Consider the following 25,504-nt stretch of genomic DNA (forward strand, 5'->3'; position numbering starts at 1 on the left):
TTGCGCTGGGATTCAGTCATTGAGGTGGTAGTTATATCACACTGTAGGTAATCTTTTCGGTTAAGTAAAAATAGAATTGTTCAGGAAATTTTAAACAGTTCGATGTGAATCTGAACTTAGGTAGTAAAATGCTAATTCGCTACAAGCGCCTTACCATAACGCAAAGGTTGTTCACGTATGACTTTTAGGTTCTTTCAATTGATTATTAAATGATTGCCCGACTAGTTTTGGACCCAACCGGAGTCCTTAATCGTGAGCTGACGTAATAATAAATCAGTGTCACGATAGTTACTATAAAAAGACTTCCATTGAATTAAATTACCTACAGAAACATACGTTTCTTAAATAGCTGATATATATCTGCAATTATCAAAGAATGATCGCTTGATCACCTGTATCCTAAAATTAAATACACATATATAAGATATTAACAAGCCATATAAGTCCATATTCAAACTTAACCTATATTATCCTTGTTTGAAATGTAGAGTGCCTTGCTGTTTTATCTTAGCAATATCTTCAGAGTAGGAGTTCAACTCAAGGCGTGATGGCGCGATAACATGCGCTAGCGTTTTACTAATGTTGTATTGGAAATTATTGCAAAGTATCAGCAAGATAAAATAAAAAATAAAATGTACAGTAAACATTGTTAGATGTGCGGTTATTATTAAACATGTCATCCACCTATATAACACAAACAAACTAAATTGAAATCGCTCTATCTACTCGAGAGCTGTGATGCCACAGACAGGCACATCCGCCAAGCTTATAACACCCTCTTTTTGCGAAGGCTTAAAGACGAGATTCAACTAAAAATCATAGTGCTCCAAGCTCCACAGTACTAAAAGACTCCTCTGCTTCAGTTAGTAACAAAAAGGTATGAAAAATACACAGCTAAAAAATAACTGCCGTAAATCGGTAAACACCAGTATTATTCTAGCCGGTATGACTAATAAGCCGTAATGAGAAATGAAAATAATACAAAGACTACTATGTATTTGTATTATTCTTATTTCAACCAGTAGCAAGATATGAAAAATATAATTCCAGGCAATCGCTAACAACTCTGGCCGCCATTTTGATTACATAGGTTTGTTTTTATTCGCAGCTTGCAATTTGCAAGTCGTTTTTGGTGTTTTTTAGTAATCTACATCGATTGAATACAGTAAAATGAATTGTGATTGAAATAGTCTATGATTGTCGACTGACGATACAAATCCCATAATAACGGTTAGAGTATAATATAACGACTAAAAGCATCGTTGCCACCATAAAAAACCGAAATCGTTTGTCAAACAAATTGTCAAGTGTATCAAACAACTGTCAAATTGAATTGAACACAAATGAATGAAGCTTTTACGATTTTCAAAATAATTTGCTAAATAAATGTTTCAAAACTGGATTTTACCGAAAGATAAAATGCAAGGCACAATTAAAGAGCTCCTTGACGCCTTAGGGTTAGCTAAGAGTTTGATTACATGTAGTACTTAAGCTGTCTTGAGTGGTCAAATGTTGTCGTTTTAAATTATTATTAATGTCTTTTTATTGAATGTGCAGATGTAGTTTGGAGGCGGACACTGTATTAGATTATATCCAGAATGATCCCAATTACGGAAACAGTAATTTGTCCTCAAAGCAAGTGAACGAATACGCTCAGAGATTGGCGCTAAAAGCTTCGAATGCTAAGGCGTTTTTGAAAAAATACGAAGAGCTCCGGAACAGAAAGTATGTTACTTATTCCTTTTTATAATACCTCTGGAAGTTAAGCGTATATATGAACGAAAATATAATTATGCCAATGAAATTACAACTCTTTCATGTTTACATACTGAAATAATTGCAGGTTACATTTTGATAAATAATTGTGTTGTAATTTGCTTTCAGTACTGATAATTTAGCAGACATTATAGCTCTCTTCTACAAGTTGGTTTGTGATGAGAAGAAATCAAAAATATATAAACCAAAAGTGGCTCCTAAACCTATATTGGGTGACAACAAACACCAGATCACTAAGGACGACCTTCCACAGGTAAGATTTACTAGGTTTTTCATTTTCATTTCAAATTAACATATTACATTCTTAATCAAAAGTGAATTTTTGCTGTATTTGTTATATTAATAAAATATATATTATGTTATTGTATTGTAACATATAATATACATAAGTAAGGCTAAAGACACTTGCTGATCAACTTAAAATCCTAAGCTGAGGTTAATTTAATTGACCAAAACTACCTAGTCTATTAATAAAGATTCTGTGGCTTGACAAGTATTTGCCTTATTATGATAATTTTCATGTGGTTACTGTGACAACCAGTTTATTTACACTGATTTCAGTGCTATCAGTTGTGATTCCAACATGGCACATTATACTTGGTCTATGGTACATATAACACCTTGAATTTAACCACATAATGTTAAAACATTCTCCAGTTTTATAATTACAAAAGTTTAGCTCAAAATAAGTCCATTAATTTCAGTGGATATAAACTCTAATATTATGATGTTCTTTAACTGTGCACCAAAAATTATAAGATTTCAAACTGAACATATCTCAATCACCTTATAAACTGTCTACTAATACTGTGTATAAATAAATACTTTTTGTATTGAACCTCTTTTTGAATAATAATTCAGATCAAAGACAAACTCCTGAAAGCTGTGGATGAAAGCAAGAAACTCGTCATGAAGTCCTTTGAAGAGAAAGAGTCAAAGCTGAGGCCAAATTGGTATAACAGTTTGGACCTTCCCAATTGGCAGAAAGACCATCCGGCTATGTCTTGGGACTTCCCCAAAGAAGCTCTTCCTATCATTTCTTCCTTATGTAAGTTCTGTTTAGCATGTTTAAATCTATATTTTTCATTTACCTTTTGGTTGACCATTTTTAGTCTGCATCTGACTTCTTATTCTCAAACAGAATTTAAAAGCTCTAAAGTATATTGCGGTTGTCTACTAAGTAGCAATATTTGAACATTATCATTAAGTGGAACGGCTCCCTGATTCATAGCAATAACTGTCTTCTAAGTTGTCAAGATTCTGTTATAGTTGTGAATTTAAAATGAATGTAAAGTAAACATATAAGTAAACAAAAGTTACTAGTTTTATTGGTTGGGTGTTAGGGCTAGTGACAGCTAGTTGACATGTGTCTAACACAAAACCAAATCATATAACAAAAATACTGCAGACACAAGTCCATAATACATTTTATGTAGAATAATCTAACTTGCTCTTACTCTTTTTCAGCCGGAGTGCCAATAGCATCTCAAGAGAACATTATCATTGATGACCTGCTTTACGTCTTCTCTGGTGTACCAGGCAACTACATAGTCCATCAACCAGTTAAAGACACCTTTGATTCCAGAACATTCTTGGTATCTGATGATGTTGATGATGCTTTGAAACAAATTGTCCAGCAAATGCTTCCGTTGGCTTCCAATTATTCTATAGTGAGAAGGTTCATTGAGCACTGCAACATGTGGTCTGGACAAGTGTTGCATGCTTTAGTAGCAGCCATTGAGATACTTTTAAAGGATTATTATGTAAGTAAAGTGTTATATTAGATTTTATATTTAAAACAATGGGAAAATATCTAAAAATGTCATATTTGGCGCAGTCCATTGTACTATTCAACATAAAACCTTGTTAAAAAAATATTGAAACAGTATAAGACTTATTAATCAAAGGAAAACAAAAAGGAAATATTAGTATGACTTTATAAAAATGACTTGTTCTTGTTTCAGACAATGATAGCTCAGTTGGAGACTGAACACTTATCTGCCAACCTTACATTACAAAAGCTGTGGTACTTTGTCTTGCCAACCATGCATACTATGCAAGTCCTTGCCGCCATTGTCACTAACATCGGAAAGGTTTGCATTTAGCATTTATATTAAACAACAAGTGTGTTAAAACAATAAATTTGGACTATGACACCTAATACAACCGACCGACTTGTAATGATTGGAGAGCTGATCATACTACTTAACTTTTTCAATTTACTGATTTTTGAGTCCTTGGTATTTTTTTCTTTCAAAGTAATGATTCCAATGTAAAATCATAAATTTGAACATCATAATTGTTCCTAATAATAAACTTTTTTAAAACCTACTTTTCGTTTTCAGAGTGAACTGCGTGGCGGTGCTGTGCTAACAGTACTGCATGATAAGACAAACACTCTAATGGGTGACGCGAGAGCTCAGGAGATATCCTTGTTCCTAACCGAGCGAGCTTGCCGACCATACCTCTGTATATTAGACCAGTGGATACATAAAGGGACTATTGTTGACCCCTTCCAGGTAAATTGAGCTTGTATTACAACTGCAATATCTCATAGCATTTCACCATTACTATCAAATGCACATGATTGTGGTAAAACTCTTACTACAACCACTTATATTTCATCCATAAGGCATAATTAAAAATTGTGGGTCCCAGCTGTAACTCTTGTCAGTTATTATAGACATTACAGACATCACATTTTTTTTTATATAATTGGGAAAAGGCTAAGATGATGATGACATTTTTTTCTAATACATAATTTAATAAATGAATGTGTATTATCTTAAATTTTAGGAGTTTATGATAGAAGATAATGAGCTGATCAATAAGGAGGAGCTCCCAGTGGACTATTCGGCCGACTACTGGGAGAAACGCTACAGTATTCAGAGGGACAGAGTGCCCAAGTTCCTTGAGAAGTTCACTGACATCATTCTCAGGACAGGGAAATACTTGAATGTTATCAGTCAGTGTGGTATGTCTTATTTGCAATTTGTATGTCATTGTTAATACTTTTGCAATTTGGTTCTATTATTAAATGATGTAGGTAACGGTTTACTCACGCGTATTTATGAGCTGACACGGCGGGGTCGCGATAAATACGCGTAAGTAAACCGATACATCATTAAATATAATGAATCAGTCTCACGATAGTTCCTATAAAAGTATTTGAGTCTATCCGATAAACGCGAATACCCTAGTATAAATTACCATTTTTTTTTAAATAGCCATTTAAATAAGTCAGCAATAAACGAAAATGATTTTAGTATCTAAACATAGGTAAAAAAATACCTGTTTTAACTTTCATGATAAAGCAATGCAATCTACACATTGGATGTCAAAAGGCATCTCATAAAATTGGACTGATAACGTCGAGACCTTTCGAAATTAAGTTTTTTTTCTTTCAGGTAAACCAATAGCCAAAACGAATACTGAGGAAATAAAATACTCACTCCGCGAGCAAAATTATGGTGCTATCATACAAAAGGCGTACGCTTACGCCAGCAAATCTCTATTAGAACTCTTACTAAAGGAGTATGATCTCATGGGAAGGCTGAAATCAGTGAAGAACTACTTTTTAATGAGCCAGGGAGACTTCATCGTACAGTTCATGGATGCGACTGAACAGGAGCTATCGAAGAAAATTGATGATATCATACCTTCCAAATTGGAATCGCTTTTGGGACTGTGTTTGAGGTAAAGCTTTATTGTATGTGTTGTAAGGTCGACTACATTGCATTATAAATAGCTAGTGAGTGTCTCAAAGGTTGAATTGCTGTATATGGATGTTACCAGCGGGACCCAGCAGCCGTTTTGAAAATTAGACTACTTAAAAAAGACTAAGTAAATACACCAATAAAAATAATCTTTTCATTTAAACTATCCTATCCCTATCTTGCTAAAGAATTTGCGTGCTGTGTCTTAATATTTCATTGAGATATATTTTTATACTACTGTTTGTTATATTTTAGACTGTCAGCCGCAAGCCACGACCCGTACAATGAGGATATGAAGATTGAACTACTTCCTTATGATCTACAATTCCAAATGTTTAAGATTTTATCTATCGAGACTGAAGAGGAGAAAGGTGTGTTAAATTAGAAATGCATAAAAAATGTTATTTGTTTACGTGGGACACGGATAGCCAAGTGGTTGAGGTCGCCAATACGCTAAATCCGGAGTGCGCGAAGTGTCGCGGGTTCGATCCCCGCCTACTACAAGCATTTGTGTCTTTGTGCATGTGACTTAATTTTTTTTTAATCGCGACATATATATTAAAAACCTTAAGCGGGATTCGATTCGATTTAATTATTTTGATTGCCATACTTACATACATTGCCTTTACATTAAATTCATAAATAGTAGCTTTTATTTACTCATTTACTCATTGTTTCAGAATACAAGCAGAATAAAGACTGTCCCCCACTAACTGGCATTGAGACATTCTCATTTGGCATGGAAGTGAAGTGGCCAGTGTCTCTAGTCCTCAACCACAAGGCCATCGCTTGCTACCAGATGATATTCAGACATCTGTTCTATTGCAAACATGTTGAGAGACTGCTCTGCAGGTTAGTTACCAAATCTACATGTATTAAGAGAAGGTGGTTTAAACAACGTGTGATCATTCAGAATTGTTTGTTGGTGTCTCTGAGCTCCTTTTCTGTCATGTCTGCATCAATATCATTTGTTTTGTATACAAATGTCCGTTATAAATTTGCGCTTTAGTGTATATTAATAAGGCATACTATTACGTAGAAGTTGTGACCCTTTATATGGAAGTTGCTATTTTTATTTCTTTACAAATTCGATGGAAATGTAACATTGTGTTCTTGTTTGATTAACAATGCCGTAATGTGAAGCATTCCAAATTGCCTATTCTTCGAACAGCAGCTGCCATTAATGCTCTCCTGAACTCAAACACAGATCTTGATGTGTTTGCGGATGAATGGAAGGTTTGAATTTTTGTGAGAAGGATGCATGACTGAGTTAAAATTAATTATAAGTTGAATAGTGTAATTGGCTTCGGCCGTTCTGTTTATCAATAAATAAACAAATGCCTATTTACTCATGGTATATTATTGCACCAGGGTGTGGCTGTACAACAAGGTGGTGAAGCGTTTCTCTGAGGCGCGGCTGTACGCGGACGCGTTCGCGCTGCGCCAGCGCATGCTGAGCTGCATCCAGCACCTGCAGTACTACATGTGCGTCGAGGTCATCGAGCCCTCCTGGTGCCAGCTCATACAGAGCCTCGATAAGGTCAGTCATAGTACTTTTTGTCATATAACTAGTTGTTGCCCGCTGGTTGAAAAGTATTCTAGTGTTAATCCTGGTTAAAACTATCTGTGTACCAAGTTTCGTCTAAGTCCATTTAGTGGTTTTTGTGTGCAACAGAGAAAGGATTGAGTACTAGGTAGGTAAATAAACAAAAAAATAACGGTGAAACTTAAAATTTATTGGAATATTTGAGAATGAGATTCATTGACAAAACTTCGGACGCAACAGTATATTTTTACAGTTTCATATCAACTGCATTCTTACTTAATATAAATGCCTCGAAAATTAATACTGCTTAACATTACGTTAACATATTGTTATAAATAAGACTATAAAAATGTTAAAAAGCATAAAAAAATATGTAATACACTAATACAAAATCAATTATGGTACGTTTCTAAAGAATTTAATACCTTCTTTAATGTATTTTCAAGATTTTCCATTTTTGTCTCGTATTTTGTCAACAAGTCCTTGATTTCATCGAATTCGGTTATGTTAGTCTTTTTGCTTATAACTATTTTAGCGTTCTTTACGATTTTGCGATTTAATTTGTAATTTTGACACCGTTCAAAACAGCAAGTACCACGTCCCTCTATATCTTCATAATCATCACTGAACTTTCCTAGTGGCTCTGCGTGAGGGATTTCAATCTTATTGTCTTGATTTGGCTTCACAATTATTCTGTATTTAGGAAGGAAGAATGGAAACAAACTAATACGTTTTGCGAAGAATTTAATGCAGAGCGTCTTAGGTTTGATGATTTTCAAGTCTTGAATACTGGCCGGCAGCCATGAAAAACAAATACTTGACCGCGAAGATGATCGACCGCTACCTATTAATACGCTCTCAAAGTATGAAATAAGTTTCACTCTAGAAATGTGTCCCACAAGTTCGGCATTAGCCCTGATTTCCTGAGTATCGCTTACAGCTAAACCGTTAAGTAAATTAAATAGTACAATTGGAATCATAAATACGAATACTATGAATATAATGTGGCTTGTTACTGGGAATGTACTGAATTTGATCGATCCGGCATCAAACTCTCCGGTCAACATGACAATAGTTTTGAACAGGGATCTTCCAGGATCCTCAAAGAAGTCCTCCTCTTCCTCTTCCTCTTTGCCAACAGCATTCGGGTTTGGAGGAGTCTGTTCATCATTTTCCTCCTGCCTAAATAACGTGTAAAAACTTAAAGCGAAAGCTATGATCAAGATACAATACCATAACAGAAATTTAAAGAAGTTCCAAGACACTGTCTTTAACATTACAATATTTGTCGACAATGTTGGGAATTGACCAATGAGAAGCACTAATTCAGCGGATGATAGTAATATGGCCACCGCGGACAATTGTTGTTTAGTAGACTCTTCCGCCGAGTCCGAACAAACTATCCAAGCCGTGACAAATATCAACATTATTTCCATCCAGTTCTCTATACTTTGTAAGTAACGAGTCGGCGACACAAGTAATTGGAACAACTCTCGAAAAATTAACAACAATAAACCAATAATCGTACCAATGTAAGTAATTATGTTCAACGACTCTACTAAAGCTTGTTTTTTCTCTACGCCGTATCCTAAAATAATATAAAGAATCAAACTTAGCCAGAACAGAGAATAAAACGTTATGTTTGAGTAGAACAGACAACTTATTCTTTGCCACTTCAGGTATAAGAAACTAGTGATAACTGGATGTTTTAAAAGTGGCCGCAGCTCAGCATTCCGCGTCATGTATAATAAAGCATCAGTTTCGGGTGCTAAAAGAGCATCAAACTCTTTGTGGTTGTTAATAGAATTATCCATTAGTGGCACTTTAGATATCTCGTTCTCATATGAGTTGTTAGGGTAAACTAGGAAGCTGTATTTCATATGTATTTCGTAATCGTCATCACTTGGTCGTTCGCCATTTGTCGTAATGCATTCGTCCAAAAATGTCTCCAACGTTCTCGCGTTGATATCGGCCAGCGGTGGCTCGTTGAACTTATTACGAAGACCAACACAAGCTCCGTTCCTTAATAACTCTAAAACTGTATCTTGGTCACCGTTTCTAGCAGCGTAATGTAGGGCAGTATTGTCTTTTAAGTCCAGATGATTTACGTTGATATTGATCTTAGGATGCTTCAGCAATATTTCCAAACATTTGTTGAAATCTGCCTTAGGTGTTTTGGCGTAAGATCGCATACCCTTAACTGTTATTTGCACCAGAGATTCACTATTTACTGAATCAAATAATGTGTTTTCGTTGTCCACAAATAGCTTAAGTATTTTATAGTATCCATATTGGCATGCAATAGCTATAGGTCTGTTTGTATTGCTTGAACAGGTAGCGTTAGGATCTGCGCCGAAAAGCAGCAACGACGAGACCACTCTGTGTAAACCCTTTTCAGTAGCCGACTGTAACATAGTGTGAATGCCGTTGTTAGATGCTAATGCCTGCCGGTGTTCGTTCTTCTTTACAAGCTTTGTAAAATCTCGGATAAAATTGTCTTCTTCATGTCTACTGAGATAAGAAAATAGTTTGTCGATGTCAATTACCTCTTCGACAACCTCTTCAGTTTCGAATTTAGCCACCAGATGTGGAAAAGCTTCCCCGAGATAATCACGAGCCGTTTTACCTCTTCGGTCTTTATATGAATCTAAATTTATAGGCTCTTTCGCATAATCCAAGATTAATGTTACGATTCTTTCTAGACCTTGTTTTGCGGCAGAATATACTGGAGTTATACCTTTTAAATCAGGACTATTGGCATTGCAGCCCGCTTTTAAGAGGTGTTCTACCATATCTTCGTACTTTGCTAGGTCCTGCTCGCGGTCGTCATCCAGCTCTTCTATCTTTTTAATTGCCATCAGCAACGCTGTATTTCCCTTACTTTTGACATTGACGTCAATTCGATCATCCTCTAGCAGTAGATTTAAGGCGTCAATATTTCCACTTTCTACGGCGAAGTGTATTGGAGCCGCGGAGTGAGTTTCATTTATCTTATTGACTTCCACTTCGTGTTGTAACAAAAGCTTCACAAACTCTCCCTTCGTTTTTGGTTCTGACACTGCAAGTTCGAGACACGTTTTGTAATCAGGGTATTGATACACATGTTCGAGATCCACGGCACCGTAACCGATAAGTTTTTTGAATGTAGCGAAGTCGTTCAATTGTAGAGCTGATCTGAGCTGGACTTGCGGGTCCGTACCGAAGAGGGAGCTCCCGCGCGACAGCTTGTTGGTCTTCATCTCGTATGTGTCCCGAGACATGTCGCGCTACACTGGCATCTGAAACGTAAAATGATTGCTTTTATCACCGCCCACAATTTTCTTATTGAAGTAAATTGTTATGTTACTCGTATGTAGTACTCCAAAAGTATCAGTTAAAGACAATTGGGTTAATTAAAATGAATAGCGATTGAACATCTGGCAAACTATCACGCGTATTTGGCCTCTAAACCCTTATGAGCAGAATAAAGGTGTAAATTAATAAAAAGATCCTAATCTTGAGTTTCTATTTGATTTACTATGCTAACTGCATTTACAAATCTAGTGTGAAATAGTGTTAATCGGTGCCTTGTAAGTTCCGATAACTACAAATCAATCCATTTAAGTATATCGTGGCCTATTTTGAAGTTCTCGTAGATCTACGATAAAATTAAACGCCTGCGTACGTTTTTCGGTTTTGTTGTTGTTTTTTATTGTAGCAGTTGGGTTCTAGAGCGCCATTTAATTTGATCGTGCTACTTTATTCAGCAGCCATTTGAGTTTACCTAACAGGGCGCCGGTAATGAGAGGGCAATTATTCCGAATTTCTCTCGCAGACATAAAATTAATGCGGCGCGCGTGCTTCACTTCTAAGGTACTACAATAGTGTAATTGGATTGATAGGCGCTGTCTATTATGTTTCACTTAATTGGGAAAACTGAGCAATATTGTTTAGGAAACCATTTTGAAAAAAGAACCTTAAGAAGAAGACTTAGATGCTATTATCACGAGATCAATCGATCATGCCATGATGTTCCTAATTTGTAATTTTTATTGCACTATAATTGATTTTTGGAGCATTAATGAGCCAATGAGTTGAGTGTACGTTGTATGCTTGGTTGGTACACAATTTCCGTTTTAAGTACCCGCATGTTGGCTCATTTACCCGTTCGTTTGTGCCCATTGATTTCGCTGTTTGAGTATCGTGTTAGATAAAATTTATTCATCTGTAATCCGCTTAACATTTTTCTTTTATATCGTTGAATCGTGACAAAGACGCTTATATAAAGTGTCTATGTTTACTTTTGTTACGCTTGTCCGGCTAGTTAGGATAATATTTATCTTCGGATTTGCTCTGAATACACCGTGACTCAATTTTGCTTCGGGCTTATATTATAATCCGATTAAGGAACATAGCTTCTGTATACTTTAAAGCAATTTGGAATGTGACTGCGAGTCTTAAAGTATTTTCTTGTTTCTAAATCGCAACAATGTTACTTTGGTATGCCTTTGCTTTTAACGTTGACGAATCGTATTTTGTGATGTAGTATAAAATAGTCGTACAAAATTGTAAACATTTCTGTTTTCAACAATAACATGCTTATATTTAATTTGTTGTTAAATTTAAAGTTTCCAAAAGTAAAGTAACGTGTTTCTAACGGTATAATTTGCCGCTTGCTACATCCAAAATAAAGATGAACTAACAAAGAGTTTTCTCCAAACAATAGCTGTGTTCGCCCATCGGAACGTATGAGATACCACACATGTTCGGACAATTCAACATTGAACTATAGACTATACAATATATCACGGTTCTCATACCTCGCTGTAGGCGCATGCGTGAATTGCTATTGTATTCTACATTGGATCACCTGTTCAGCGTCGATAGCCGATACAACATTGCTTTTGATTCATAGACAAATGAGCCGGTTCGATCGTTAACAATCTTGTTTATAATATATTTTTATACTACGTGTACTGTATTTTTGTATTAGTTATTTTCAAATTTTAGAGAGTAAAGTATAATATAGTTTTATTTTTAATATTATGAATGTTGGTTTACGGAATAAATCGAATTAGTTTGAGTATATTATTATAATGAAATACTTGTCCAGATTTTTATGTCTCCAGTCTTACATTTATCTCCATTATCAAAATGTTTTATGTGATAAGGTATAATAGCTACTTTATTTCATAATCCATAGCATTAATTCGCTTTAAACGCAAGTAATGATCTCGGAGTAGATAAAGATCTCTTTGCAGTTTAACCTTTATTATTTGTCATAATAAGTGCACCCTTCCAAAATCCTTGGCATTTATCGTTTATGAAAAAGAATAGCCATGGGCGTGCCCTCTGACATCCAGTACAGACCTTTTGAATTGTTCAACTTTAATTATGTTTAACATGCATTTTACAAAACAAATCGATGGATAATATATATATTTAATTTCTCGATTGATTGAGCAAAATTTGATCTGAATGACCAAAGATCAATGGTGCTATGAAGGGGAATAAATGGCTTACTTGATTAGATATTTGGGATGTCGAAATAAATGCCTTCTACCTAGGTAGAGCTAGTTAAATAAAGCGACAATGACCGAAATAACCTTTTGATAATTCAAATGACACGTTTATGTGTCAATTTAGAGTGAGCGGCTTGATCAAACCTATATTGTTCATACAAAAACACGTCTGCGCGAGCAATGGTTTTCAGCCATGTAAGTATTTTTACTTTTAATACCTAATACGCATTCGTTCAAATACGCTTGGTATTTGCTGACTTTCGAGTTGAGCCCACGGTGGCCGCGGTACGTCAACATACACTTACTCAAATTTATTTATCAGCAAACTCCATCGGATACTTTGCATATGGAAATCTCAGAGTATTTGTGTTAAATGTCAGTGTTTGATTCTTGTGCTAATGTGAGCGGCCTGTTGAGGTCATGCATCAACGAATATTGTTCCATTTTAAACCTGGCGTTTAAATGGTATTGCAGACAAAAAAGGTAGAATGAGCGTACGCACACGAATGAAGAATGACAGGAAACTGCTTCCAAGACAAAAATAGAATTAAAAAAGAGTGAATGAATGTAGCGTACTTTAAAAATATCTAAATAAGTTCAAATTGCCCAATTGACAATTAACAGGCTGTATCGTACGTATAACATAGCTAATCAGTTGAAATTGTTACAAATAATGTAGTTGTGTTGCCATTACACAACAAATAATAAAAATCTAAATTTATGAAGCAATCGTAGTTTTTAACAGCCTTTTTGTACGGGAACCTCATTGTTGCGACATTCGCTTTCTGGTGACTTATGACAACAACGTGCATCTTTTATAGTGCCTGCGCTTAGCATTTCGTACGAGTTCCTTGGCAATCAGCTAAGCATTATGCGGCGGTATTTTGGAATACATAATTCAGTCAGGTCCCAAATACGCGATTCGTCAAAACACGTTTCATTTGATCTATAAATCTTCTAACAAAAGATCAAAGTTCAATAAACAACAGCTGGCGAATGTCAAACATTACATTACACATAGCTATTTAAGGCGTTTGCTGTACCTATCCTTATTTCTGTAGCTGAAAGAGGGCAGAAAATCTTAGCATGTTTTCTTTTTTAAATATTATCCAGACAGTCTTGGTTGGTTTGCCTCTACCGCCTTGGAAGAGAGATGCATACGACGTGGTATATAGTAGTGATTTTTAAAAACTGCCATAATCTAATTTCTAAGTAATTATACCTAGCTTATGTCAATTTTTTTTTTGGCAACGCACTGACTGAGCGATCGTCCATAGCGATTATATGGTCACAAAATGTAGAATAGTACTGATATGGTCGAGTATGAGATGATTGCATATCACTTATGACTAAAATAACTACAAAAAACAAACAACTTTAAACTTGTTGCTTAATTTTGACAGTGAATCAGTAGAATGTTATTCTAAAGTAACGTAATGTTGTAAGCAATTAGCTGTATCCGTTGTTTCTTAATAATATCGGGCTTGCTTGTAATATATGTTTAATCTGCACGCCACCGGTAGCGGGCGCTTCGGTCTAATTGCCGGACACGCTTTAGTTGTAGAGAAATTACTTAAAAAAAGCTGTTGCGGTTCGATGTTGCGAGTATGTTTTGTTGCGGACTGGTATCGCGTTGTTTCGGGTTAAATATAGAAAAATGTTGATAAAAATATGGATGTAGTTACGTGTCAACAGGATTTTTATTCGCATTTTAGTAGTAGCACTTTCGTTGGTTGTTTTTTTAATTGAAGTCCTTAGGATGAGCAATTATGGTAGAGTAATTCGTTACGTCACCACAAAGTAGAACATAATATATTTATTACTCAGATACCAGCAGTTTACAATAAGGTGGTAATTATTTTCTACGCCGTGCTCACACCTTTTTCTAGTATAAGTTAAGTATCAAAATAACGGAATCGCATCTGAAAACTTTAAATAAGAGAGCACTTACAAAAGTCTTAAGACAAGATTTAAACAAAATTTATATCAATTGAATGGACCGTCTAAATCGAATACGTGATCCAATATATCTATGTTTATGATATCTATTTGTATAATTATATTGCGGTTAATGTAAAATATTGATGATGCAATGAACATGCTCAATATGAACTCATTTACACCTACACCCGTTTAATATGTATTGGTATGTAATTTAGTTTCTTAGCCCTATTAAAATCTTTTTGTTAGTTTATTATTTTCTGGTCTGATTGGATTCAGATTTAATTACAAAATATGTAAATTACTACGATTAGTGGAGTTTACTGCTGACAAACAATTTCAAATTTTAATACTGTAGCTTTATATGGTTTAAAATCATTTTAATATATAACCAACCAACCAAATATGGTGATTTAATTTAATATTTGATTGTATAGAAGCGATTACATGATAACGACCATGGTTTATAATCAAATATGAAAACTATTTGTAGAGGATCTGAATTATATGTCTTAATAAGGATACTGTTAACTTTGTTTAATATTTCGACAATCAATATTGGTAGAGCTTAATAGACGGTGCGTAGGTGGAAAACGCGACTCGAACGAGTAGCACGTTGTCGGCTAGTCTTGCAGCCAGTCCTCCTTGGCCGTGATGCAGCCTGACTTATGATGTCATGATCGCATTGTGTTCAGATTTTATCGTTAAAAAAAATCAAGAATACCACAAAATTTTGGTACTAAGACAATAAATAGGATAAAACCAAATGCCTTCGTTCAATTAAAGTTGATTAGATAGAGAAAACGGAAAGACGAAACGAACCACGGTCAGAAGTGGAATAGTGGCCTAGTTAGCATAAATAAAATAAATAACGTAGTCTTGAATAAATTTTAGTGTTACGAAATACTTTCAATTAAGCAGCACCCACACCCACGCTTTAATTACTTGTCTAGTTTAGTAGTCTACTAAGTCTAGTTTAGCAGCTTGTATTAGTTATAACAAAATATTTAATAACCTATTTGGACAGGTTATTTTCAAATACAAGATTGTACATCATGGAGGTAACGGTCCCTCGAGGTCTTATGAATTTTAACTAGTCTCATCAAAAACTTGTTTATTTTTGGGGAGCGACCAACCGAGATTCTGAGAGAAAACATAAATACGTATCTGTATGGTCTTGGGATTGTGTTTCAAGTACAATCTTCAAGTATGCATCACCATAAAGATTTCTTTAGTATAAATCGTGACCAATTCTCTCTCAAGAGGATCATGCGTATCGTAATTTCGCTTCACCAAGAGATAGATGGTCGAAATAAGCGTAATCTCAGTGTTACCACACATCCGGTACTTGACCAACTAAATGTAAAAAGGTCTTCCGTTCCGCACATAACATTTCAATTTTGACGCGCGTTACAACAGCGACTGTAGAAAAGGCTTTTTGTCAACTCTGAGTCTAATTTGCTTCGCCCTAAAAACCAGATGCATTTATTTTCTCTTCGCATTCTTCCTTATTAAACAAAAAATATCATTCAAAATTTCATTTGGAACACAGAGGTATTGACTATGTCGAAAGGCATTTAACAATTTGCAATAAAGCTCACCAAACGAACTTATTTTCGTTCTCATAAACTTGGCAATGTGGACGCAGTTGTAATAAGGCTATGAACTCTGGTATCGAGTGCTTAATGGCTATTCAAGATTAAATCAACACCGCTCATTTACGACACCCCGATGTACTTGGAAAGATCATTTTGAGTTTCTATTTCCAGTCGGTTGAGCGCGACCTGCGATACGATTAACAGTTTTTTAACGTTTTTTCAAAGATCTGCAGTTTCATACTTTGATCGAAAACTTTCCGCTCGTTCTCGCTTATCGAAAACATCTGTTTGCTTCATCATTTTGTTGTTTCGTTTTTGATTTTTGAGACTTCCGATGTTCCAAAAAGCGGATGAATACTTTTTCTTGTTATTGATCCGGGCAGAAATATTAATTCTTCTAGAGAAGTATTTATCGTGTGAAGTATAGAATGAATACACTAAATCATGATTGTAACGACATTTTTCTATATTAATTACAAATTTTAACCTCATAGTATCAGTTTTTGTCTTTTTGGTATTGCCACATTTTAAAATAAATGAAGTGGACATTCGTATGTTATGATAGCGTTTCCAGTAATGAGGTTTTTATGTTCTCTCAGATTACATTTAATGTGACAACTGCGGTTAATTTGTGTATAAAGTACAATTCTAATGGAATGTTGGTTACTTTGTATAGCCGTACGAAATAGTATAAATTATCTAGTAGTTCTATGAATTAATGTAAAAAGAATTCCCCAAAGAAATATCACCTACAATATTGCTTTTCACCACTTCATGTTACACCAGTCCTATCACATTTGGTTTGTGGCAAAAAAGGAATTGTGGTTGATGCATATCTATCTCACCATCAGAGCTGCCGGGTTTTGACACATTTGTGGTAGACCGCATACACCTCTGATGAAACTATAACGAGTATGTTGATGTTGGTAACTATCAAATTACTCATGTATATCTAAATTCTAAAACACGACCAGTAGATCTGTAGATGTTCTTACGACAATCTGTCTATTAGCTCTAGCAAGCCTCTTCGCACATCCATATATACCTATGTTGTTTAAACAAAGTGTCACCTTCATTAAATCAATTGCTTCTTTAAATAGTTTACTTATTTGGAAAGTACCGTTTGACTTCTGTTCGAGTCGGAAGTGCTTAATAAATTCATACGAATTCGAACTAAGTTCTTTATTTGGTTGTGTGGGGACGAAAGCTACGCTCATCATTAGGCGTTATTGCATCAATGTTTACGTCTAGTGACATGACAGATTTGTCAATATTGTAATTAACATAATAATACCCGTCTTTAATGGTCGATGGTCAATGCCTCATGGCCATTTGGCCCCCGCATTTAGAGACACTTCTTGAACTCAAAATTGATTTAATTACTAATACTTTTATACACAAAAATGCCAGTCTATTGAAAAGCATATCGAATCATAGATGTCTGTCTTTTTCAATGCCCATAGATGTCTCGATTCAAGAAAACTTAAACCGTTAGAAGCGCTTAAGCTAACAAATAAAAGACCAAGACTGTTTTATCACGCAAGACTCATAGTATTCGTCACAGTCATTTTACGACGCTCATTTAAAAAAACACTGGAATTTGTCTAAAAACCACGAAGTAAAATGTTGTTCAACCTTCGATTGACCGGCTCAAGTGGTTCGTCTTTATCTTATAACATCAAACATTTCTGTATGTTTGTTTATTCGCTGTAGGTAACTGTTTATTTATTAAACATTTTATAATATTACGTACATTTAGCCATGGTATGCCCATATGATCGTCGTTAATGACTTTCCAATGAGGTGTTCTTAATCACCTGTTTTATACAAAGGTCGATTTGGAGTCATTGCTTGACCATCATTTCGTCGTTCACTTTTTCATCCATATTTTCTCTTCGATTCCTTGACAGTCTAATGAGCGTTTTTTATTTTTCGGTTGATTTGGTTTAGCTCTATAAGATTAGCTCATGATGGACTTATTCCCATCATTCCCCTACATCGCGATATTACATATGTTATAAAAGCATCGATGCATAAGTACTTAAGATATTATTATAGACACCTTGCTTACTGTTCCCATCAAATAAGGATACTTAACCTACTTATAAGGATGACGGATGAATCACACCTACCATAACAATACAGTGTATCTGATACAGGATTTCTTACATACTTGTATTAACTATTATTAACGATTTCCTAGTGTGTCAGTTTTATGTCTATTTCGCAAGATTTCCCATTACTAGCTAACCTGGACTAACGAGTTTTGCGAAGTACTTGTCTACCATTCGTAAGCCTACACGTCTCGATACTCGATGCATTTTGCAATTTAACGGGCTCATTGTGTTGCCATTTTAACATAGGTGCTTTATTTGCTGCACAAAGATCATCCCTATTTCTTTCGACTACCTTGGTTCGCTCTACCTCTTCACGAACGGCATACAAAACCACTTTTCTCATGGCCAAACAATTTTATTTTCTGCAGAGTATTTTGTTCTAAAAATATATGCAATCCATTGTACAGGATATGTCCGTTTCACTGATATACATGTAACATAATAGTAGCTGTCGCCTGCATTTGTCTACCACTTAATCAATTAGCCGACATGGCACAACTTCCCGCGCTCTGTATAGGCTCACCGACCCACATGCCCTGCGTCATCATAATATTAATGACGTCATCCTGACCTTGTCGAGGGCTGAACGACCAGCACATATGCAGTGGTTTCTGTTGACACCCACATATGTTTTGTTCAGTTCACAAAACTTTGTGTCACGGTCACAAACAAAATACAACATAATCCGGAAACCATGACCAAATATTTAGAAGAGAGATGTTTTGGTACAGTTTAACTGAAGATCTATATAATTTTATGTTTAATGTTTTTTTGCACCTAAAATGCTTTTAAAAAACTATTTATTTGTAATATTTTTTCAAACTGCGGTTCTCCACGACCAAATTTAAAATTCAGTTTTTTTGTCAGTAGCTTTATCTGTAATGACGTTTGCTGTTTATGATCCAATAGCCATCCCTAATGATTTTAATTTCGTACTGTTTTACCTATAAAGATTAGAACATAAAAGGAACAATTTAACGATCTAGCCAGTATTACAAACTTTACAAAAACCTTTCATGACGAAGATAAGTCGCAATAAGGACTTTCGTTTTGCGGCTTGAAAGGTTTGTGAAGCAGTTTCTAATGTCATGATGAACTCTACCTTTATCAGGTAGACATTTACCCAACTAACAAAGTTTGTAAGGTCTATCTTAGTGCTCTTGTAGGGATGACGTATCCGCTTCTGACTTCCAAACTCTTGCACTTTCTTCGAACTTAAATTTACCGTACCCATATTTTATTATTCTTTTTACTTCGTTTTATTATGACTCACAAAGATATTGGAAATTCAATCCGTATCCGTTTACACAAAACACTGTTCGATGCAGAACTCTTCGATGACATGGAAAAACGAACATTGTATCTCGACATTATTTTCACACATTTTGTTCACTAACACTATTATATGTATATCATTCGTTATTTTAAGTATTATATGTAATTTGCCAACCCACCTGAGAAACACAAGATTAAAACTGAAAGTTCGCACTTCACGATCACTTCACTGACTATTGGTTCGCATTCGCATAGCGTCGGAGCGGCCGCGCCACTCAAGCTTGTTGCTGGAATGAGGCGGTGCGCGCGCGCAAGTGTGGGAGGCTATCGCTGCTCGTTTGTCCTGCAACCTACTGCTGACTACCGAGAGCTGACCCAACGCAATTACTGACCATACATATCGTATCGATGTACATAATCGGATGTAATTGCTTATAGTAAACAACTGAATATATTGCATTCGATTCTAAATTGGTTGTATTGTTAATCGAAGGTTTTATTGCCTTGATTATCAGATTATAATATTTATAGTGACGATGAGATGACTTGATAAGCAAATATGCACTTGACCCTGGTATAAATATATTTTTATCTGGAATGGACGGTCTATGGTGTAGAATTACATTTTGGGATCCTCCCTTAAGGATCTATATGCGAGAACATAACGTTATAGGTTATCGAAATTGATTAAATGGAGGTCTATATAAAGGGCACCTGATAGGTGGCAAGGTAAAAAGCATTGTCAGCCATATTGTTATAGTTTTTTAGCAAGTGTTTTTTTTCTGTGGGCGGAGCAGATTCGTGATAATTTGTAGGCGTTGCTCCTTACCAGCGCATACGTCACAAGGTTGTATTACTCACTGTTTTTGTTCCACTCCGTTTAAGTAATGTGTAAAAAACTTACTTTTAGAGCCTAAATATTTAAGGCAAGGAAAATCTTTTGAATGAAACGAAAACCAAGGCATAAGTCTTAATTAAACAATCGATCGTTGGGACAAGTTGTCCTACGACGGCAGAAATACTGATGTAACTTACGATATATCTTGTCTTCTCTAGCTAAATTCAATGTTATCAGTCATAATTTTAAGAGACCGTAACATTGACAGTGCCCTTTTTCCTTCCTTCACATCTAACCTATCATCATCAGGTTGCTAAAATCTCGAGTTTACATAACGAATAATTGAAATCCTCCTTTTTCAGGTGCACAACGTGGATGAAGTATTGGAGCGTCACAATGACTTCTTGGAGTCGTGTCTCGGTGACTGCATGTTGACCAGCCCGCAGCTGCTGAAGGCCGTCACCACCCTCTGTCTCGTCTGCGTACAGTTTTGTACATTCATACAGGTAAAATGCTATTGTATACGCCCTCAAGATTTAAGGTAACTGATATCGCCACCCCAGTATCTTAATATATTTTCCGCATACCTAGATGTGCACTTGCAATTTTATTTATATTTACTTAAAGATTGTTTAAATATTATAAAAATACATTGAAACTTAGTGTAAGTAGAGAATTTTGTACTATTTATAAGTATATTTGATGTTAGAGAAATTGGTGAAGGTTTTATTTTATCCTTGCTGTTAGCAACGGTTATTTATTTTGTATGGCTGTTATTACTATATTTTTATATCCTTTGATGTCTAGCAATGCTTACCTATGGTTATCATATGTATAATTTCTAACATTAATTTATTATTGTATTTTCTTTTAACGCTACCAAAACACGTTAATTGGCAAAGGAGATGCACAAGTACTTCGTGGACGCAGAGCTTAACAGTATGCTTGGATCGACGTATGACAATACCGACTATAGTGAGGTATATACAGAGTAGATGGACAGTAACAATAGCGCACTGATGCAAACTAAATAATCACAAGTACCATAGAACTTCACCGTCGATACTTTGACCACACGTCAAACGTCATGTAATGCAGACACAGTCTCAGTCGCGATCACTTGTAATACTTAATTGTTGATAAACATTTCACTACGCTTCTTGGTAAAGGTTAAAAATTGTAAAACTAATGAAATACATTTTGCTTCCATGTAGTATTTGTGATATATCAAAATCATTAATTTATTAACATGTTTTCTAAACGTTCTTTCATGACTTTTCTGTTTTAGAACTTCACAGTAAGTACCTGTATTTATAAACATTACTAATATATTATGTGTTTGCTGTTTAATATTTAACGATTATTCTTGTTTTCCACTTGGTCTGGTGAATATTGAAATTAAATCTTATCAACATTCTATGTTTGGATGTACCAAAACGTTTGTTGATATTATTAGCAACCAATTGATCTTGCGCGTAAAAATGAATATTTACCTAAAATATTTTGACCCGTTGTTGCTTACTAGTGGACGATTAGAATATTTTTTGGAAATGGTTAAGAATCCGCACAGGCATAAAGCAAATCAGTAGTTCGATGAACTGTAGTAAGCTCGCTTAAACCTGCGCTGCGACTATTAGTCATGAGCACTTTTTTTCGGCTGGCAGTTTGTTCATCGTATGCTGAATGCTACAAGACCGATAAGCAGGTCACTTCTTGTACGATCTTTAAAAAAGCTGGCCTGGAAGTGGAGTCTTAATAAATTAAAATTTGATGTTGCTTTTGTACCTTATGCTTGCTACCTTCCTTATTTATCATTTTTGTGCTAACGACTAAAACTACTGACAGCAGTCTTCACACTTACGTTTGTCTAGCATAAATCTTTAGTCATTCTGCAAAGCAGACGCTGCGACAACGTTACACGTACGTTGCTAGTATGCGTTTGTGAAGTTAACAAGGTCAAAGGCACCTTAAGACCTTAAAAATAAAGTTTCAAATTTAAAGTACCAGTATTTTTCAGTTAGATGTAGAACAAACGATTAAAGTATATTTTGAGTATCAAACCTTTACTTTACTAATATTGTACAGTACAGTTAACATGTTGAGAAACATTATTAGGTGGACTAACTGCCCCTCTAGTCAAGAGACATTTCAACAACATTAACGTAAATACACAACGCACAAATGTATGGAATTGACAATTCGATTCCAATAGTCACGTAACTTTGACATGTCATCTCTGTACAATCGACCGGTTTCTATCAACGCCAAAGTTTGCTGAAATGTCTGCGGCTGATCAGGTAGTCGTCCTCAAATGTTTCTTTCAAGGACTATTATGCTGGACAAAATCACGTGTGGAGGTTTTCAAATAGCCATAGTCTGCTTATTAACCTGTATTATCATTGTGTAGGAGGTAGGCTGCGGCGGTGGGTCGACCACTAGTGGCTCAGCAGACTCGTTCTCTCGTTCCGTGTCGCGCTACGGGCTCCGGTTCACGGCCGCGTTACTTTCCGTGCTGGCGATCATCGAAAGGATGGCGAGAGATAATAACACCAACAAACTCTTGAACATATCTGCAAGGTAAGTGAAATACGAAGCATTGAAGCATACTATAAAACCTAATTTGACTTAACTAGCGTTCTGGTGGGCTCGAATTGGTGACAGTGGGAATCCTTTCCCATAGTAGTGATAAATGCAAAATAAAACGTCTTCATTAAGACTAGTCTTGAGAAGAGCAACAAATATTAACGACTAAAAGTAACGAAAAAATACCAATTGGCATAAAGCGCTAGGAAGAAATAATAAATGCATTCTAATTCACGTAAAATTAAATTAATCAACTAATACCAGCTTATTGACAATTTATTTTCATCCTCCTCAGATTAAACTTCAACACGTACTACGTGAAGCAATTGGAGAAGTTCTGCTCTGACGACAAGCTGCTGGACGCGGAGAGGAAGCAGGCCGCCTCCTAGCATAGGACCGCGCGCACGCGCTCCAAACTAGTCACCTCCGTGTGACTTCATGTCTCTACACAGAGACGCTACACAAACTACTAAGTAACTCCATCTAAAATAATACACACGAAATTAAACCATAATTATTACCCTATAAGGTTGATTTTACATAATTAGAAATGTACTACAGAAACTACTAAGAAACTCCATCTAAAACTAACACACACGAAATTCAACCATAAAAATTACCCTATAAGGTAGGTTTTCATCAGTAAAGATATATTACACAAACTAATAACAAACTCCATAGTTTATGCTCCATAACTAATACACATGAAAGTAGATCTTAATGACCATGTAATAAAGTCGACTTTGCCCCATTTTGAATATCCGATCAAGTTGATTATATTGAAATGAAACGACTTTTGCGGATTTTATCGCGGTTTAATTTTTGGTTTTAGTCCCCATACACCTTTGCAAGTATCATGTTCACTTGCAGACTGCCCGACCAAAAATTAAATCGCGATACATTCGCGTAAACCTAAGTTGATTATACTTGAACAAAGTTAACAACGTTAATATTTTACTATCTAGAACTAATACCAACAAAATTAGATTTAAAAAAACTTATGTAATCAAGTTGATTTTAACCGACCTTATAGAGACATAGCACACAAACTACTAAGATATTGTAAAATCATATTTTAATTCATAGAACTAATTATATAAAAGACCTTAACGGATAACTGATAAAGTCGATTTGAGCTTAGCGGAGATTGCACACAAAATTCTAAGAAACTATGGTACTCCATGGTTTAATTTTTAGAATACCACAAAATTAGTCTTATAACACGTTCGATAAAGTTGATTTTCCATTGAGTCTCAGACAGAATCTAATTATTGGTTTATTTTCCTAAAATTGCCCCAATAAAGCTATATTTGCTAAATAAGTCCATTGACCACGTGAAGTTAATTGTAAATTGGTCATGTTATTAAATGATTGAATCGCATTACATTGAGACCTCACCTAATCTGTATCGTGGTCCATCTGTATTATTGTCAATTTTAAAACGTTATTCTGTAAAAAATATACTTATTCCTGCCACATACTAAAAAGTACAATGCTTTATACATCTATATTTTACTACTTAGATACTATCTCGATAAAATCTCAAATAATAATAATATTTAGTCATAAATAAATTACAAAAAAAAATCCGTTAGTGGTAATGAACTAAAATGTCCATGTATGCCATTTAAATTCCATAGATGAAATTATTTTGCATGTAGCACGATTGGATCAGTAGACTTTAAATATAGTACAAAAATTAACTACAGTAGCAGTATTTGGATTAGCAAGTAAGTAATTCCATGGATTTTGATGTCGTGTCGTGTAGCTGTAAATGTTAGAAATAGGTAAAATTTCCAAGAAAAACAGTAGTGAAAGCTTTAGTGGTAATAAGCCCTCTGGACAAGTCAAATATCAGAAGTTATGATGGAACGAATAGCTGAGAAAATGTTGGGTGTTAAGTCTTTCTTTTTGTTAATTATCAATAAGAAAATTCAATCCCCTTACATTTCAGACTTTTTATCATCATTCATTATAGAAGTGACACTTGTCTTCGAGGCCTTATATCAGTATGCAATATTAGAAAGTAGCCAAACCTTGATGGTATTATATTCAATGTGGGTGATATCCTAACTAAGCAATATAAATTAAACCCGTTAACATATCTATAGTATTGTGGACGCCCATTAGCATAAACATAATATTTTTGATATTAAATTGACTACTATACATAGTATGTAATTATGAAAAGACTAGCAAATGTCACAAAGTTTCTCATTCCTTGCCATAAGTGATAAATTTAAGCCATGACAAATAGTACATACAATTAGATAGTAAACAAGTGTTCCCAAACTAGGGGCGGTCTTACGATCTTGGAAAAGCAAGGTAATATAAATGGAATACAATTATTGTAGTCAAAGTAATTCACCATTCAATCATGTATGGATGATATGACGTGTTCCACAGCAATAATTGATCAAAAATTATTAGCAGTTGTGGTCGCAGTAGCAGTTTGCTCTTTCAAGGTCCGTAAAACCCGTCGGACATCACAAAATAATACTCGTTTTGTTGTTACTCTACCCATTTATCACTGTTTCACTTCCATAACAAATATTATATTTATAGTGACAATTTTACATTTGTTGTTGATATTGGCTGTGTTCAAAACCCCAT

General features: G+C 35.1%; 2 protein-coding genes across 3 annotated transcripts; one reads left to right on the forward strand and one right to left on the reverse strand.

Moving 5' to 3' along the window:
* The first annotated feature begins 1,277 nt into the window (after positions 1-1,277).
* LOC113508431 (gamma-tubulin complex component 2-like) lies at positions 1,278-25,500 on the forward strand. 2 transcript variants are annotated; one of them, XM_026891474.1, is made up of 16 exons: positions 1,278-1,457; positions 1,558-1,725; positions 1,885-2,029; positions 2,638-2,824; positions 3,244-3,539; positions 3,741-3,869; positions 4,122-4,295; positions 4,573-4,750; positions 5,184-5,472; positions 5,748-5,863; positions 6,173-6,344; positions 6,864-7,032; positions 20,671-20,814; positions 21,211-21,288; positions 22,716-22,885; positions 23,187-25,500. In XM_026891474.1, exons 1-16 carry the CDS (start codon positions 1,387-1,389, stop codon positions 23,278-23,280), a joined length of 2,580 nt encoding a protein of 859 aa, XP_026747275.1. In that variant the 5' UTR covers positions 1,278-1,386; the 3' UTR covers positions 23,281-25,500. The 2 variants fall into 2 exon arrangements, with proteins under 2 accessions (XP_026747275.1, XP_026747276.1); XM_026891475.1 differs by lacking the exon at positions 21,211-21,288 and having other exon boundaries at positions 1,279-1,457.
* Positions 7,208-20,651, reverse strand: LOC113508430 (transient receptor potential cation channel protein painless). Its single transcript, XM_026891473.1, has 2 exons — positions 19,650-20,651; positions 7,208-10,316 (listed from the first exon to the last, which is right to left on the reverse strand). The coding sequence occupies exon 2, from the start codon at positions 10,296-10,298 to the stop codon at positions 7,431-7,433; it is 2,868 nt and encodes a 955-aa protein (XP_026747274.1). The 5' UTR covers positions 10,299-10,316; positions 19,650-20,651; the 3' UTR covers positions 7,208-7,430.
* Positions 25,501-25,504: the final 4 nt, after the last annotated feature.

The sequence above is a fragment of the Trichoplusia ni genome, chromosome 2 (genome assembly GCF_003590095.1).
Source record: "Trichoplusia ni isolate ovarian cell line Hi5 chromosome 2, tn1, whole genome shotgun sequence".
Taxonomy (NCBI): Eukaryota; Metazoa; Arthropoda; class Insecta; order Lepidoptera; family Noctuidae; genus Trichoplusia; species Trichoplusia ni.